Below are 18,525 nucleotides of genomic sequence, written 5' to 3' on the forward strand. Positions count from 1 at the left end.
TATCTTTGTATGATACAAGAACTTGGTATGGTATGATACAATATGCCTAATATTTTCCGTTGAAAATATGCTGTTATTTTGAAATCGCTTATCGTTTTTGACTTGTTTATTTGCATAAATAACATATAAATAAATTTACCTCTATCCAGTGTGCGTGGAGCAAACGTCGGCGGTGTTCGAGCAGCTGTGCCGGCTGGTGAAGTGCGTGGTGAACCCCGGCGACTGCGGCTCGGCGGAGCGCTGCGTGCTGGCGCAGCTGCACGACCTGTACAAGGCGGCCGTGCACCTCTGCCACGCGCCACACGCCGACACCTTCGCGAACGCTTACCCCAAGATCAAGTAATTTTATTTATTTATTATTTATGCACACACAATATAGATACAAGAAGAAAGAAAAAAAAACACATATAAAGAAATCGTATGTACAAAGGCTCAAAACTAGCTCAGTCTGATGTAATTTTTGTACATAAAAATTACATTGGACATGAGAATTTCGACGTTAAAAGTATTATTATAAAGAGACTGTTAGATTGTGGACTGTATTTCCTTTTTTTTTTTGGGGGTTTTTCTTGCTGCCAATTAATAAAACTTCGAGAGTAACAAAAAGACGTGTATTTCGCTTGCTTGTCGTAGGCGGAAGGGGCGAGTGTTGCCACCTTACCCAATTACATAAAAAAGTATTAATGTTGCTAGCCAACAGAGACTCATATATAAATGTGCATATATAATATAATATATAATATAATATATATATATATATATCCCGATGAACGGATGAAGTAATCAATACTACATTTTAAAGGTGGTAGAACCCTTTGTGGTTCGACTCCGGCGGCACCACCGCCACACCTATTTCTACCTAATAACAGCAGTGTTAAGCGCTGCTGTGTTCCGGTTTGAAGGGTGTGGTAAGGGAGACAGACTTTTCCGAGGCGTTCCAGCTTAGTCCTCAGGGGTAGCGGCGCATCTGTGGCCGACCTCAGGTAGGAATATCTAATCCTATCTGGGGTTAATTACAGATGTCCATGGGCGGCAGTAGCCACTTACCATCAGGTGGACTGCATGCTCGTCTGCTACTCTTATATTATAAAAAAAAAAAAAAAAATTAGCTGATCAAATAAATATATGGGTGCGGTCTTATACATGAAGAGAAGATACGGGTATTGAGCTATTAACAAAGCGACATTAAGTCAAAAATCGAAGCAAAATGTGCAAATAATAAAACAAAAGCGATACAATACCGCGGTGGGTGCCGTGTGTGTGAGCCCCGGCGACTGCGGCTCGTCGCAGTTGCACGACCTGTACAAGGCGGCCGTGCACTTCTGCCACGCGCCGCACGCCGACACCTTCGCGAATGCTTACCCTAAGATCAAGTACTTAGTTTTTATGTGATATCAGTTAAATCGAACACTAGCTGGCTCAGTCTCATGTTGTCAGTTAATATTGGAATTAAAAAAAACTAATAAATAGCGTAACTCTCAGATACTTTGTATTTAATTTTCTTTAGCAATAAACTTGAAAATTTATTGAACTTTATAAAAATATGCAACAATTTAAACAGACAATATACCTGCTATAATGTGCCATGTTTAATCATTATTATCTTTATTTCAGACAAGCGCTTTATTCACCGCTGCAACCTATACCATCGAACAACATATACAATCCACAGTTCCTAAGCGAATTTTTCACTAGTCCGAGAAAAGGTAAAGTGCCACACTTTTGTGATACAATCAGAAAAGTATATTTTGGGATTTAAAATAAAACTGTTTTAATGCTAACCTTTGACATAATTATATTATATAAGTTTAAGTTCTCTATTGTCCCCTTCAAAATATACATGACTATTATTATACGTGAACAATTTTTTCTTCAGGTAAAATTGAAATATCATGGGCACGTCAAGTGGCTGAGTCTCCAGCAAATAGATACAGTTTCGTATGCTCTGCAATGTTGGCGGTGTGCCGGGAAGTAGATAACGATAGGTACGTGTAACAAAAATAGATGATTTCAATATGGAGACATCATTATAAATTTAGTTTTGAATAAAAATCTAAATCGCCCATATCACAGAGTCAGAATGGACTATCACCAAAATGCGGCGGAGATTTGTAACAATAACAATGACGACGAAATAAATAACATTTTCAATATGTGCGTGCCACCTATTATTTTGGCGTACATCGCCCGCGGACTTTTTACGTTAGTGAGATTTTAGCTGTCGCGGTGAAGGGCGTTGCGGGTGTTAAGTGTAATGTACACGTGTTATATGTGTAGGGTGAACGAGCTGGGCGTGCTGTGCGCGGAGATGACGGCGTGGTGCAGCGGGCTGGCGGCAGAGTGGCTCGGCGCGCTGGTGGCGCTGTGCGGCGCGCAGCACTACCCGGTGGGCCCGCGCGACGCCGCGCCGCCGCCGCTCTACCCCGACCTGCTGCACCACCGCGACCTGCACGACGCCGCCGCGCACGACGCGCTCGCGGTCTTCACGTGCATCCTCGTCGGTGAGTGCCGGGACAACGGCGGTGCGGGCTGCCGCGGAGTAGCGCTGGTTTCGCTGTTGCCTATTAGTAAGCGCATCGCACCACAATATGAGAGCGTGGTGCGACGCTAGCTTAGATCATGTGTATCGTTGTTGATGAATCAGCATGTTGGTATGAAAACGTAGTGTGAGCGATAAAATATCATAATTAGCTGTGTTCACATGTATGCTTGTTGGTGAGTACTGATGAAGTGACGGCGTGGTACGGCGAACTGGCGATGGAGTGAATCGGCACGCAGGTGACTTTGGTACTTGTTAGAGAATGCATGTCACACTACACTACCGTGTGGTGCAGTGCTCTCTGTGTCAACGTCAGTCACTTGTTTCCATTTGTATTTATTAGTACATTATTCGTTTATTGGTTTATTGGCGATAGCGATTTAACCAATATTTATTTCTGTCCCAAAGCGCGCCACTGCTTCTCGCTGGAGGACTTCGTGCGTCACGCGGCGCTGCCGTCGCTGGTGAAGGCGTGCGGCGGCGGCACGTCCGGCAACCCCGCCAACGCGCCGTCGCCGGACGCGGGCGCGCGGCTCACGTGCCACCTGCTGCTGCGGCTCTTCAAGACCGTGGACACCCCGCAGCCGGGTATGTAGTGCCGCGTGTCACAGTGCCACTGCCTCGCTGGTGAAGGCGTGCGGCGGCGGCACGTCCGGCAACCCCGCCAACGCGCCGTCGCCGGACGCGGGCGCGCGGCTCACGTGCCACCTGCTGCTGCGGCTCTTCAAGACCGTGGACACGCCGCAGCCGGGTATGTAGAGCCGCGTGTTACACTGCGTTTCGACGAAGGACCTCATGCGGCATGCGGAGCTGCCGTCGCTGGTGATGTCCTTATAGACCTTGACACACCACAGCAAAACTGCTTGCTTGATGATTTCGTTCGATACGGCGACGTGTGATCGTCGTTGGTGGAAGCTATAAAATTGTCAGTACTTCGCAACTCATTATAATGTACCATAACTCCCAGCACATCACAGCCTGAGACTGAAAAACTTCATGAAGCACATGGCGCTGCCGTCGCAGATAGCCTGGTAGTCCACACTCTGCAACGAAACTACAAAATCTCAATAAAGATTACCTTTAAGATTTTTTTTTTTTATAAATCTCTCAGGTATGCAGGTTTCCTCACGATGTTTTCCTTCACCGTTTAAGAAAGTGATAATTAATTTATAATACGCACATAAATTTGAAAATCAGAGGTGCATGCCTGGGATTTGAACCTCTGACCCCTCGATCGAGAGGCCGCGTTTCTTAACCACTAGGCTATCACTGCTTTTTCATGCCATTGATCTGATATAAATTACACCATGTCGCCTCATTAATTCCCTATAGTGTTTGAGTAAGAAACAAATATAATTTTTGACATTTTTTATGAGCGTGTCGTAAACTAATGGTGTGTTGTGCAGGTCTGTACAGCGTGTCGACGTCGCCGGGGCCGGGCGGCGCGGCGGCGGGCGTGCGGCTGTCGTGCGACCGCCACCTGCTGGCCGCCGCGCACAAGAACATCGGCGTCGGGCCCGTGCTCGCCACGCTCAAGGCCATACTCAGTAAGTAATTGTTGCGAAACCAATAAGTACAATTTTTATAGACGCAGTCATCATACTCGCTCTCACTCGCAAAGAGTTTCGAGTTCGATTCAACGCTAGACAGGTATTTGAATTATGAATTTAATCTGTTGTGGGTCTGGGTGTTTGTTTATACGTCTTTGTATTTGTCCCTGGCACCCAGGACACAGCGTATCCTAGTGTGAGGCTGTGTGTACAGACAGCGTCTTTTTTATTGCTTATTAGGATTACTAATAGGATTAAAACGGGACCCTATTATTAAATCTCCGATGCATGTCAGTCTGTCACAGGCTCCATCTCGTAAACCATAATAGATAGATACTTAAACTACAGTAACAAGGTATCGTTATTAGGGTTCCGTGTTCAATGGGTAAAAACAGGACCACTATATTACTCAGTTCCGATATCTGTCTATCTGTAACAGAGCTCTTATCACTTAAAACCCTAATAGATTGACTCTTGATTTTTTAAGGAGTGCATTTGATGTGTAAATAAATTAAATTAAATATACGCTTACAGTGTTAAAAAGGTTTATAACACAGTAAAAAAAAAACACTTTATGATTTATGATTATTTGATCGCCCTGTATATCTCACCTTTACAACTAAACTAACAGTGGTCGGAGACTCAACAGCCCGGGACGGTGGCAAGCCAAGCGGGAAGAAGTCAAGTGAACTATCACACATCCTGGGAACAAGCGACACTGTTCCCAGTGACGCACAACTCGATCTCATGACGTATGTATACATGCATTTATCTACTATGTACTTATACATGCTGATGTTAAGTTGCATATTTTAATGTAGGTTGTTTGCATATTATGCATATTAAGATTCCATAATAAATTTTATATGTGTATTTATATTATATTTGACTGTCATTTTCATTGTATTTAAATCAATTATTGTTTAAATTTTGAGTAATATAAAAAAAAAATGAGTCACTTGAATCAATATTTCTAAGTCCTTTATCATAAATTAGATATATTTTTTATATATAACAATGTTCGAATGTTTTTCTTATCCTTAGGATGGTAGACTCAGAGATGAGTGCGGGCCATAGAACTCCTAGGTTTGTTTGTTTATTTAATTATGAGTTAACAGCACACTCACGTTTATCCCATGGAGAGACCGCGGGACCCGTGTCACACTACGATCACGCTTCGCTTGACCCCATGTTGTTGCTAAACCCTGTTATCCTGTCTATGTGTGCGTTTGTAGTGAAGCTCATGTATGGTGTTGTCAACCGGTGCGACTTATATCATTTTGTATGGAAAATTATAGGAGTAAAGCTAAAATAGGCTGTAGTCTTAGACATAGTATACAGACGATCTTAGAGAGGAGCTGTTTGGATTAAAATATAGGTACTTAGGACCGATATTTATATATAGGACATAGATGTGGTTTGGTCTTACAAACACTTGTATTACCTGCATATCAGATCGTGTGCTATAACAGTTCTAAACAAGGAAATACTTGTAATCTAAGAATAATAACTTAAGTAGTGTGGGGAGTATGAATTAATTCTCCTCATCAATCATAAAAATCCATGAGCCACATAGAATTTATTATTTCAAATAAAAAATATGGAGTACCTTTCGCCGCTTGTACTCTATGAACGATAAATATTGCGAAGAGGGGTGGCACTTGACATGCAAAAATAATTCTATAAAGTGTATAGAGAATCTACTTCCAATAAAATATTTTTCTTGATTTAGGATGCACCCCAGATCCTGTTCATTTTAAGCAATGTCGCGTACCTTCACCATTGAACCGGTTGCAGACACCGGCTTCTCTATAAACACACCCTGCAATCTAACTGTGGGCTCCCCTCGTCGATGTGGCAACGTCATTTCAATTTATTCACAAATTCACAAATATTTTACTATAATCTATATCGTATACTCACCCTGTCTTCACTATGGGCCTATGTCACTTGTGAATAACTATACTTGTGTATATAATAAAATATGTTTGTCAGTGCTGTCGGTGTTTGTTTATGTGTTAATAAAGTGTTGTTCATTCTTCTCTCATCTTTTGTATTGTACTAACAGTAAAATATAATGTGAAGTGGAATATTTGAAAGTTTATAAATGTATAGAGCTAGAGATGTGTTTACGTTTGTTTGTATAGTCATTTCTGTGTGTATATTAATAGTCGATTTTTAACTGTCTCTCAATGTATTAAGTTAATTCTGTTATTTTTTGGAAAAGGATCTAATTTATATCTGAGATATAATAAGAAACAATGTGACACAAATATTTCGAGATGATATTTGTGTCATTTTTGAAAGCTTTGAAATAATAATAGACGCGTGACAGTAAATACGTGTATAATAAAATTATCCTCCATTTTTTTTCATAATGCGCCTAAATGTGAATTTTCAAAAACAATAATTTATTACTCTAAAATTGCTTCACGAAAAAATGTTAATTACAAATTCTGTTAGAAAAAAGAAACTAAAACTCAAAATTACAAAAAATACTTGTACCAATTAATAAAAAAAACTGTTCTCAGGGGTAGCGGCGGCGTAGGGTCCACTCTGTTGGACTCCTCGCAGTCCCTATCGTCGCTGGCGCGGCGGGTCCTAGCCGAGATCTGCTCGGAGGAATGGGTCCTACAGAAGTGTCTCCAAAACCCCGATGAACTGTACCATCCTGATATGCTGTTAGATTCTATGCTAACACCGAGACAAGCACAAAGGTAAGTCAATTGATGTAGGCACATAGACAAGTTCTAATAATTAACTAAATGAATAGATGGTATATTTTGATTGATTTATGTTCCGTGCACACTTTAATTCAAAGTGAGTTCTTGTTTTTCTACCGATTTCAGATAAAAATTATTTTGTATTCGTCGTTTTTTTTAATTATTAATTTATGCTAGTTTATTAAAATATATTTTTATAATCGGCGTTAATATATCATATTTGCGGTTTATTTCTTGCACAATATTATATGGGAAAAGCACTTTTACAATTAACAGGTTACATTTACAATTACATTTTATAATTAACAGGTAATTCCTCTAATATTTATGTTGTAATTTAATATGTTTAAAATCACTAAAATTTCGCCGTTTTCTTAGGTTGTTGCATATGATATGCTATCCAGATTCAGCGAGTCACACGCACCCCGATCTCGATCAAAAGACAATGATAACACGGTTGTTAGAGGTAAGAACAAAATAATGTATATCTATAACTTACTATCATGTGTCAAATCTATTCTTTTTTTTTTTTTTTTTTATAATATAAGAGTAGCAGTACGAGCATGCAGTCCACCTGATGGTAAGTGGCTACTGCCGCCCATGGACATCTGTAATCAACCCCAGATAGGATTAGATATTCCTACCTGAGGTCGGCCACAGATGCGCCGCTACCCCTGAGGACTAAGCTGGAACGCCTCGGAAAAGTCTGTCTCCCTTACCACACCCTTCAAACCGGAACACAGCAGCGCTTAACACTGCTGTTATTAGGTAGAAATAGGTGTGGCGGTGGTGCCGCCGGAGTCGAACCACAAAGGGTTCTACCACCTTTAATTCTATATTATTCTATTTAATTCTATTTTATTTTATTCTCTTTCTTTTTTCCACTAACGTCAAAGAGCCGCGGGCTATATGTCGCCTGATATAGGTAGAAAGCACATCAGAAATCTATGTATCCACCCTAACCTACCAATATTATACGCAAACAGTGACGTAATGTACGACGTTTCGCGATCGTTCGCAAGGATCATAAGGCTTAGGTGAAACGTTACAGAGGGTATCACGACCGTTGCGGGCATTTAGTGTACTATGTACTTTATACGCATAGATTAGTTAAGATTACTCACTCCTAACAAGAAAATGTAACCAGATTTGACAATTGAAATTGTTACTGTCATATATTTTCGCGTTTGAAAAATATTAAAAAGAATGTAGTTTTTAGATCATTTACGAATGAAACGATATTTCTCCGCACTTTTTCTTCGATTTCGCACCACTTAACTGCACATGTCGGCATTGTTCCGCGTAAATTACAGTACGACAGCCATTTAATGGCTGACAGAATTGTCAGCCGTTTAAGCCATTTAATGGCTTCCTTCAATTACAACGCGGTGAGATATCTATACTTATCTACGCTTATACGTGTAACGTTATAGAATTTGGAGCAGTGGTCGTTGCGCATGTCGTGGCTGGACCTGCAGCTGATGTTCCAGCAGTTCCTGAACCCCTCCGCGGAGCTGAGCGCGTGGCTCGACACCGTCGCGCGCGCCGTCATCAACGTGTTCCAGCAGCCGGCGCCGCCGCCGCCCGACAAGGACAGGTGGGGATAACATGCCACATTTATTCGAGATTTCTGTAGAACTTAGTCGTCAACACATTACTGTCTCACTGCTGGACACGGGTGAAGCCTGAGCAGTGGCGGAGTAATGTCGTCGGAGGCCCGGGGCGGAAAGTGTAAAAAGTTAATTTGATTTTTTTAGCAACTGTGTTTGGGGATCCCCAGGATCGGTTAGGCTATTGTCCACCGCGTTGGCTTAGTGCGCATTGATAGACTTCACAAATCCGTCAGAACTTTTGTTTTAGGATCAATAGAACTCTTTGAAACAAAGTAACTTCAACCGCATCGGAAGATACCCGTCAGCAGGTCCGGACCGCTGCGGTGGAGAAACAGCGAATCGTTCAAGATTAGATTAGAATTATCAATGACGACAAAACTCATGCTATCTCACTTGCACACATTTTGTTTGCACTGGGTATGAACGAAAAAAGCCAACTTTCCAAAAATATTTTGTGTATTGAAGTCTACTTTTTAACTTCAAAATGTGTACTTTATCATCTCTATTGAAGACTATGCCTTGTATGCGTGTGTATGTGTATTTACTAAAACTAAATATTGTACAGGACGGGCACGGAGCGCGGCGTGGTGAGCACCAGCAAGTGGTCGCAGTCGGTGTGGCTGGTGGCGCCGCTCGTGGCCAAGCTGCCCGCCGCCGTGCAGGGCCGCGTGCTCAAGCAAGCCGGACAGGTTACACTTCACATTATTTAGAATTTATGCCTTGTTCAGCATCAAGGGTGAACGTGAAAATGTACAAACATTCTAAAAAAGTTATACTTCGCTGAGCGTTAAGAGAGGAGGCGAGAGGCATTTTTAACACGCTTTTATTAGCTTGGGTTGTACGTTTGTATGTATGTACGTAACAGTAACGGAATCTTTGAGCCCGATTTTTATCCACTTCGAACGTTAAGTTTAATTCAATTTTTTTTTCAAAATTTTAAAGAATTATTAAAAACCGATGACAATACACGATTTTAATAATTTTGTACCATTACCAACAGTAAATTGTATAATTGTGGAAAAAATGTGGGGTGCTTTTCGAAAATTTATAAGTGGAGCACCCCACGCTTTTTTCACAATTATACAATTTACTGTTCCTTAATTGATTCCTAGATTGAAAATTATTTTCTACTTTTTAGTTGATTTTATCATAAAAGCGTGTTTTTTAGTTTTTTGAACTGTATTTATTACCGTTACAATGGGTTCCGGGATCGATCGATATCTGAATTATGAATTTTGATACCATTTCTGAGTGTGAGTTTTTGTGTGTTCTTGGCACTGAGAACACAGGGAATTCTAGTGCAGGGCTGTAACTGTCGAAAGCGTTTGCATAAAAATGACAGAGTCAAGTTCACTGTGGGACATTTCTAGAAGTAAAACTTCTGTATTCGCACTAGATACTAGAATGAGCAGAACAAGAAGAAAGGACTAAACAATACATAAATTTATTTACTAGATATTAGAAAATGGCTGGGGAGCGGGTTGCAGTGGAAACTGTTCGAGCGGAGGTGGCGGCGGCGGCGGCTCCCACAGAGACTGCAAGAGTCATCAGAGCCCCAGCTATAAAGGGTAAATTTTAGAGATGCGCCGAATAGTGGTTTCACCGAATAACCGAATACCGAATAATATTCGGTTTCACCTTTACCGAACCGAATATTCGGCCGAATTTTTCGGTTTACCATTTCTTTATTTTCAATTTGCCAATTATGTGTTCATTAACAATTTAAAATGTTGATTTGAGTTTTAAAAATAAATACTGATTTAAGGTTTAAAATAAATGTTGACCATACTAACTATAGATTATATAATAAATAAGTTGACTTGAGGTATCAAAATAAATGTTGATTTAAAGTGTAATTGCATTATTTTATTAGCTTTATTCAACACATTTTTCATAAGATTTGAGTTTGACTTATAATATAACATAAATCTTACATAAGAAGTTTTGTGTTTTAGTCCTCTACCGTGTTGTGTACACAAGAAAATATAAATACTCGAACCGAATATATTCGGCACCAAAACCGAATAATTCGGCCGAATACAAATAGCAAAAAAGATGCCGAATACGCCGAATACCGAATACCAAACGAATATTCGGCGCATCTCTAGTAAATTTAATATTTTTATTTGAAAGAAATGAGTATTTCAAATTCCTCCTTACTTCTAAATAAAATAAAATATTTATTTGTACACACTTTGTCAAGGGTTCGAAAAAAGATATAGGATACCTTTTAACCCGAAAAGAGCACTGTACCCTAGGTATAGATAAAACAACTTTTAAAGTGCTTCTCATTAATCGATGTCATTGATTGATAGTAAAATCGATTATTCGATGTCGAACTTTATTTGTGTGTTTACTATTTATTATTTCTGTTAATTTCAGAAAAGCTTCTTTGCAGCATCAATGATTTTCATTCCATCTCGATAAAGTATAACATTGGAAACTGATCTTATATCCTGATGAGGTTAAGGACAATGGTATCGAATTATTTATTACCTATCACCGACTACTAACTGCGAGCGAAGCCGCTGTTTAAGTTAATTTACTATAAATGCTCGTTAGCATTGCAAACTTATATTTTATTCTAAGTTTAAGGATGATAGTATCAAATTATTATATTGTCATTAAGTTAAGGTTAAAACTACTTTCGCAACAATTCGCTACAAATATGTATGATGGTATCTTCAGCCCACGTTAGTCCACTGCTGGACATAGGCCTCTCCCAAAGTACGCCACTGAGCCCGGTCTTCGGCTCTTCTCATCCAACTAGCTCCCGCCGCCCAGCGCAGATCGTCGCGCCACCTTGCAGGAGGGCGTCCCACACTACGTTTGCCTAGACGCGGTCTCCACTCCAAGAGCCGTCTACTCCAGCGGTTGTCGGCTCTTCGACAGATGTGACCAGCCCATTGCCACTTCAACTTGCTAGCCTTCAGAGCTATGTCGGTGACTTTGGTCCTCATGCGAATTTCATCGTCGCGGATTTTTTCTCTCAAAGATACACCGAGCATAGCTCTCTCCATATTGTAAGTGTCCACGTTCACGTATGATGGTATATATTTTAAACCATGCAGTATGTACCACCCTCCCTCCCACAATACCACCAACACGTGGTGTTGGTTAATAGCATGGATTTCCGCAAAGTAACGCCTGATACAATTAACTATTATATTGTCATGGATTTCTGGCCGCGCGCGGAAAGCTACTATAATGCTACTGTAAAAGCTAGTTTACTATCAATGATCATTGTGTCCAGGTCGGCGGGCGGCGGCGGCGGCGGCAAGCGCGGCGTGAGCGGCGGCGGCTGCGCGTGCGGCGGCGCGGCGGCCGTGCGCCTCGCCAACGAGCCGCTGCTCTCGCTCGTGCTCACGTGTCTACGGCACCAGGACGACCAGAAGGTAACCTTGTGTTTGTTATGGAGTTTTGGTGGTTTGGTTGTGGTTGATGTTCGTGTCACCAACTCCACCACTCGCGTGTCTGTGGCACCAAGACGACTAAACGGTAACCTTGTCATGGAGAATTGGTAGTTTGGCTGTGTTTGACGTTAGGTCAGATGTCTGAGGCACCAAGACGATCAGAAGGTATAGTCCGCGTAAAACTGTTAGTCCGCTCTCAATATAGAATTTAATCGCGTCGCCATAGCAATTTGTATGATTACACCTAGAGAGTACGTTTAATTAAAATTTTATTTCTGTCTGTGTGTAGTGTGTCTCATAATTCTCATTTTAAGATTCTAATCATCTTACTATATACACGAAAAAGCTGCACCTTAAAAAATAATTTAAACCCGAAACGTCCTAGGTATTACCAGCATTGTGAATGTTCCGCCGCATGTGACATCTTACGTCCTTGATCAACAAACTGTCTATTCAATTTTTGCCTACCGAAAATCGAAATTCACACTTTAGACACATCATGTAGCAATTAACAAATTTAGATTTCTGGTAGGCGAAAATTGTATAGATAAAATATTACCAACGACATTACTAAAGTATAAGTAATACTGAACCCACCAGGAGGCGCTGCTATCCTCCGTGCACACGCAACTCCAGCACTACCTGACGCACGCGCGCGAACACGAGCGCAGCGCGTGCAGCGGCGCGGACGCGTGGGCGGAGGAGGCGGCTCCCGAGGCGCTCCAGCTGCGCTTCAGCCTCGCCGGCGGCATGTTCGACGCGATCCGCCGCTCGCACCAGCTCACCGCCGACTGGGCGCTGCTGCTCACGCAACTCGTCGCGCACCAGCTGATCGACGCATACAATAATAGGTAGGTGGGGGGGGTGATGACGTCACTCGGTCGAGTGAGCTCGCGGTGTATTGTCGTGGATGTGATGACGAGGGAGATCGAAATAGATACTTTATATGCATTTAAAAAATGATTAAACCAAAAATTGTAATATCATGATTTAATGTTTGGGGATTGACGAGCTACCTATAAGGTTTCTAACTAAGCTTCGTTTATAACCTGAATAAAAGGAATATAAGGTAGTAAGGTAAATTCTATTCTCGACAACCATACACCATTCTCACTAGGCATTGGATGAGTTTTAGTGGTTTTCATCTATTAAAACTTGCAATAAACTCACCTCCATTACACGTCGTTTATAAATCATCGCCTGGAGTGTGTTGTGCTTCAACTATGGAATAAACTACACAGCAAGTCGTAAACTCATTCACCATTCAGCGCGTTCATTCAGCGAGCTTTGACTAAAACTCTACGGTCTAATGTCACGTACAAATGTGTTTGTTTCATTCATTACGGTGTGCGGTGTGCTATTTGCTAGAACGGAGCGTTCGGAACGGGCACTGTGTACATTAAATTGTGCGTAAGATTGTACGTAACAGTTTTGGTACTGTCAAAAAATTATATCTTTCGTTTTTTAATGTTTGAAAAATATTTCATGATTAAAGTAACATATGTGCCGAAATTTTAAATTAATATTTTTTGGGATTAAATATTTCTTTATTTCTGAAATATAAAAAATTATACGCGTTATAACGTAATGTATGATTTTATGGTTAATCACTTACTTTTTTCCTAATTAAGAATGGGTATATGAAAATGAATACATTAGGAAATTAACAAAGTGTAAAAAACGTAAGTTTAATAACGTCTTAATGGTTGACTAATAACCAAAAAAAATCGTTTCTGATCCTTCTCCTTTTTCGACGCCGTTAAACACAGTTACTGTAACCTATAAAAAGAAAATACAAAGTTTTACGATATGCGTATAGATACACAAATTAACACTTTAATATAACAATGTTTATACTTACGATGCGCAATGCCCGCGCCCGCAACGCTCCATACACCAGCCATCAAAACTTGCTGTGTAGTCTGGGCTGAGAGACGGTTGTTACAATAAATTTATTTTAGTTTGTGTCGCAGCAACCTGTTCACAACATTGATCGACATGCTTGCCACGCTCATACACTCGACGCTCGCGGACGGCGGTGACGACAACAACCGAAAACACTACCAGAATCTCATGAAGAAGCTGAAGAAGGAGATCGGGGATCGACACGGACCGTCAGTGCAGAGCGTGCGACAGCTGCTGCCATTATCTAAGAACACTATCATTGAGGTATGATGATAACTTTTGCATAGCATTCTGGCATGTAAGTACGTAGTTACGTATCCACGTACGTACACGTGTACACGTGTCATGCGCTCCATGCTCGCGGACGGCGGTGATGACAACACTACCAGAATCTCATGAAGAAGCTGAAGAAGGAGATCGGCGAACGACATTAACCTTTAGTGCAGAGCGTGCGACAGCAGGTGCCACTATTTAAGAACACAATCATTGAGGTATGCTGATATATTTTGTATAGGTACTGTGTTATTACATATAACTGTGTATGCCACGACGACAATACCGCAAACATTACCAGATTCTTATGAAGAAGCTGAAGAATGAGATCGATCGATCGATACGGACCGTCTGTGCAGAGCGTGCGGCAGATACTTCCGCTCTACAAGAACACGATCATTGAGGTAAGCTGATAACTTTTGTAGCAACTTCTTGTCCCGTTCGTAAATAGGCGCGTACACTCAGCGTTTGTGAGTAACAACAACTACAAACACTATCAGTGTCTCATGAAGAAGCTGAAGAAGGAGATCAGCGATCGACACGGACCGTCAGTGCAAAGCGTGCGGCAGCTCCTGTCGTTCTCCAAAAACACGATTATTGAGGTATATTAACGAGTTTCTTCTAGGTTCTGTAATTTGATATCCTCTGTGGTGTTAATCCAAGAACACTGCTCTCTCCTTACCGTGGGTATCGTAAGAGGGGACTAAGAAATTAAATCCAGAAGATGGGTATCATCTATCGAAATCCTCTATCTGGGACATACACCACCACTCATAGAAGCTCATGAAGAAAAAGCAGGTAATTTGTTATAGAAAATCTCTTTTTATTTATTGTAGTACAGTTCTCTTTATGTTATCTTCTTTATATATAATATAGGTTATTACATATGCATTTACCTTTATTGTTGTTATTTCTTTATTATTTTGTATTAAGCTACTGATATCTGTATAAAAAAATATTTTTTTACTATTTATTTGCTCAAGAATTAATATTATGCATGCAAGATGTATGTATTGTGTATGGCTTGTTTAAGTTTCAGTAGAGTGTTATGCGAATTGACGGCGTTTCACTCAAGTTCCTTATAATATGAAAGTTAGAAATAAATAGAAAAGTCGTAACAATGTTTTTTATTGCAACAATTTATACACCGTAGTTAGCCATTGCAAATATCTATTGTAATCTCTGTATGTATTTTTATAAGCTATGTAATTTGCTTATGTTTTAGGTGATTGCGTGCGAACCACTCGGATGTCTGGTGGATCAAAAAGGGAACAAGATAACAGGATTTGACAGTGATAAGAAACAGGTAAGTAGGGCAACTTAGGTTCTTTTTTAACCTTTGTGATCTAAATCATATTTGGCATCGTAAATCAAGTGACAAAAGATTACATGAAATACACTTTTAACATTATATTTTATGAAATAAGTCAAAAAGAGCAGAAGGTACGCCGTTTCCTACACAAAATAATCTGTACTATAATAAATAATTATTGTTTATTGAAATTTTCGTTGAGTACTTCACTTTTTTCAACCCAGCGTTGAAAACAGCTCGAGAGAAACATTTTTTATATCCGTATGATGCCTGATGTGTAAAAATGTATTTTAGGGCTTACGCCTAACAGACAAGCAACGTGTATCGAGCTGGGAACTAGTAGAGGGCGGTCGCAACCCGGCGCCGCTCTCGTGGGCGTGGTTCGCCGCTACCAAGATTGAACGGAAAACGCTCACGTACGAAAACGCGCATAGGTACGTATTAAACGTAACAAAATATGGAATAATATTTAAAATGGGCTTTTTTGTAGTAAGAATACTTCAGCACCGCCTACTTATTTCTGTGGTATTGATTTTTTTTATTATATAGGAGTAGTAGACGAGCATGCAGTGCACCTAATGATAAGTGGCTTCCGGTGCCTATGGACATCTGTAATCAATCCCAGATAGGAGTAGATATTCCTATCTGAAGACGGCCATAGATGCGTCGCTACCCCTGAGGCCTAAGCTGGAACGCTTCGGAAAAGTATGTCTCCTTTACCACACCCTTCAAACCAGAACAGCATGTTATAAGGCAGAAATAGGTGTGGCGGTGGTGCCGCCGGAGTCGAACCACAAAGGGTTCTTCACCACCACCTTACCACCTTCTAATGGTGTTTCTTCTGCTGTAATTTATCTTAAAGGATAAATCTTAAAGTTATTTTTTATCTTAAAGGGTTATCATTTTTTATATAAACGGTTTGTTTATTTTAATACAGGTTACTCAAGTACCATACGCATAGCCTCGTGAAGCCGTTGAGTTACTATTTGGACCCGTTGCCGCTGCCGCCAGAGGATCTCGAAACTAATGACAGCAAGCAGGTAATTGTATTACTTGCTTAAGAATTGACAAGCCAGCATACGCTGAATTTAAGAAAATTAAAAATTAGCCGCCCCGCTCCGCTTCCCTTATAAAACAAATCAAAATTGAAAGTAAGCAAAACTCCCAACTTCCTGATTTATTGATCCCCATTTCCTTAAATATTGAATTGTACGTTTTAAAGTCTACTCACATACCTCTATTTATTTCATTATCAGCTCAGTATTATCCCACTGCTGGACATAGAAACTATAACCGCCTTTGATGCTTACGTAAAATTTGAGTGACCTCTTAAAGATTAAATTTTAAACTGACTTTTCAACAGGATAATGGCAGTTTAGACTCGAGTCCGACCGGAGCCGGTAAGGGACGCAAGATGCCGTGCAAGATGAGCAAGGTCAAGAAACCGAAACCAACTACACCGGTATGTATTTCTGTTTTCTTTAATTCGTATCTTACACGTGTATAGTCCGCGCCAAACTTCAAGTCCGTTTTGAATTTAATGCGCGCAGGTGTCAGTCAGCGAGACAATGCGGTCGAACACAACTACAAGCATATACTCCGTAGCAACGTAAGCGCGCACTTACGCAGCTATGTACCCGCGGGCGAGAGCGGGCAGCGGAAGGGTGCCAGGGGGTCCCGGGCTGTCTTCGTCCCGCTGATATATACAATTTGCTGTTGCGACGCGACTCATTTCTATATTCAGAACGGACTAGCAGTTTGACGCGGACTATATATATGTTTCCCTTACAATGACGCTTGTACGCAAATCTGTAAAAAAATACAACGCCCGGCGACAAGAACGTTGAGCGTCGCGACAAGCGTACGCGTACGCGCTCTGTGTGACAGCTCAGTAGTGACTCAGTACAACACAACTCGGCGCTAGAGCGCGGCGTCAGGATTTTGTTATTGCGCTGACGCCTAGCGCGGCACTAAAATACGCGTTGTTTGGCCAGGCCTTAAAAGTATGAAAATGTGTGTGTTGTGTGCAGACGAACGGCGCGGTGACGCCGACGGGCGGCGGCGCGGGGCTGGCGGCGGCGCCGGCGCAGCAGCCGCAGTTCATCCAGCAGCAGCAGTGGTTCCCGCCGCCCGGCCAGCAGTACTACACGCCACCAGGTACGATATACTACATTATTAGTATTGTTTTAACTGTTCGTTATTATTATTATTTTAGGTTTTTTTTAAAGTTGTCTTTGCCTAGTGGTTTAGAAACATACCTACAAGACTTTAGCGGACTAAGGGGGAGAGGGCGGACCAGCCTGTGTCGTGAAGGGAAACATCGTTATGATTCTGAAAGATATTAAAAAGTTCTTAAAAGGTATGTGAAGTCTACCAATACCCACACGGCCGCGCGGTTAACTGTGGCCTAATCCTTCTCATTCTGAGAGGAGACCCTTGCTTGGCAATGAGACGGTGATGCGTTGATGATGGTTTTAGGTATTAACTAAATTATACTGCCCTAAATCCTGTGCTGCAAGTTGCCCTGTTGCTCCTGCCTTCAGTATATGGAAAAGTACTCGTAAATTCGTAAATATTTTAAATATTTAAATTTATTTATTATTTTAAATACTTTAATGACCGAAAATTGAACCTGAATAACATGCCAATACGGTGACCATACAAGCAGGTCTCTATTAAAATGAAAAATATTTAATTTCTATTACCAAATTATGTAATACTATTAATATATTTGAAGGTCCCGGCGTAAGTCCCCGCGGAGTGGCGCCTCCATCGAACACACAGTCCAAACAAGCGCTAAGCAACATGCTGCGACAACGTGTGCCTTACAACCAGATGACACAAATGCAGGTAAGGTAGCTTGATGGACCGAAATTCATACGACAATTGGACTTAGTTATGCAAAATATATCCAACCACAAAAACTAGCTTTTGAGAAAATAGCTCTTTAAGAAAAAGTTAAATTGCTTAATTTATGGTTGATATCACTGATATCTATATATTTCAAAAGAAAACTATGTACCAGGCAGCTTGAATATTTATTGCATATATGAAAGTTGATGTGAAGATGCCTTTTGTGATAGTAACTAAAAAAACGGTTTTTGTGGGTTGGATCCATTTTGCATAACTACGTCCAATTGATCGCGCATTACGTCTATATGTATATTTATTGTTTAGCCTATTAAGCAGGCGTACCT

General features: G+C 40.9%; 1 protein-coding gene across 5 annotated transcripts in view; it reads left to right on the forward strand.

Moving 5' to 3' along the window:
- Positions 1-18,525, forward strand: part of kto (mediator complex subunit kohtalo) — a 34,718-nt gene that overhangs the window by 12,005 nt on the left and 4,188 nt on the right. For 2 of the 5 annotated variants that reach the window (XM_073079632.1, XM_073079634.1), the window contains exons 22-43: positions 150-339; positions 1,615-1,706; positions 1,877-1,985; positions 2,278-2,501; positions 2,948-3,127; positions 3,946-4,086; positions 4,721-4,841; positions 5,134-5,175; positions 6,621-6,806; positions 7,191-7,278; positions 8,246-8,409; positions 8,991-9,114; positions 9,881-9,993; positions 11,679-11,820; positions 12,439-12,689; positions 13,800-14,007; positions 15,242-15,322; positions 15,623-15,762; positions 16,266-16,368; positions 16,692-16,790; positions 17,359-17,485; positions 18,066-18,178. In XM_073079632.1, coding sequence (XP_072935733.1) covers positions 150-339; positions 1,615-1,706; positions 1,877-1,985; positions 2,278-2,501; positions 2,948-3,127; positions 3,946-4,086; positions 4,721-4,841; positions 5,134-5,175; positions 6,621-6,806; positions 7,191-7,278; positions 8,246-8,409; positions 8,991-9,114; positions 9,881-9,993; positions 11,679-11,820; positions 12,439-12,689; positions 13,800-14,007; positions 15,242-15,322; positions 15,623-15,762; positions 16,266-16,368; positions 16,692-16,790; positions 17,359-17,485; positions 18,066-18,178 — 3,038 coding nt within the window. The remainder of the gene's footprint in view (positions 1-149; positions 340-1,614; positions 1,707-1,876; positions 1,986-2,277; positions 2,502-2,947; positions 3,128-3,945; positions 4,087-4,720; positions 4,842-5,133; positions 5,176-6,620; positions 6,807-7,190; positions 7,279-8,245; positions 8,410-8,990; positions 9,115-9,880; positions 9,994-11,678; positions 11,821-12,438; positions 12,690-13,799; positions 14,008-15,241; positions 15,323-15,622; positions 15,763-16,265; positions 16,369-16,691; positions 16,791-17,358; positions 17,486-18,065; positions 18,179-18,525) is intronic. The other 3 variants (XM_073079636.1, XM_073079637.1, XM_073079635.1) reach the window with 2 other exon arrangements.

The sequence above is a fragment of the Epargyreus clarus genome, unplaced genomic scaffold, assembly GCF_041222505.1.
Source record: "Epargyreus clarus isolate Ecla_fem2 unplaced genomic scaffold, WU_Ecla_fem_2.2 ptg000014l, whole genome shotgun sequence".
Taxonomy (NCBI): domain Eukaryota; kingdom Metazoa; phylum Arthropoda; class Insecta; order Lepidoptera; family Hesperiidae; genus Epargyreus; species Epargyreus clarus.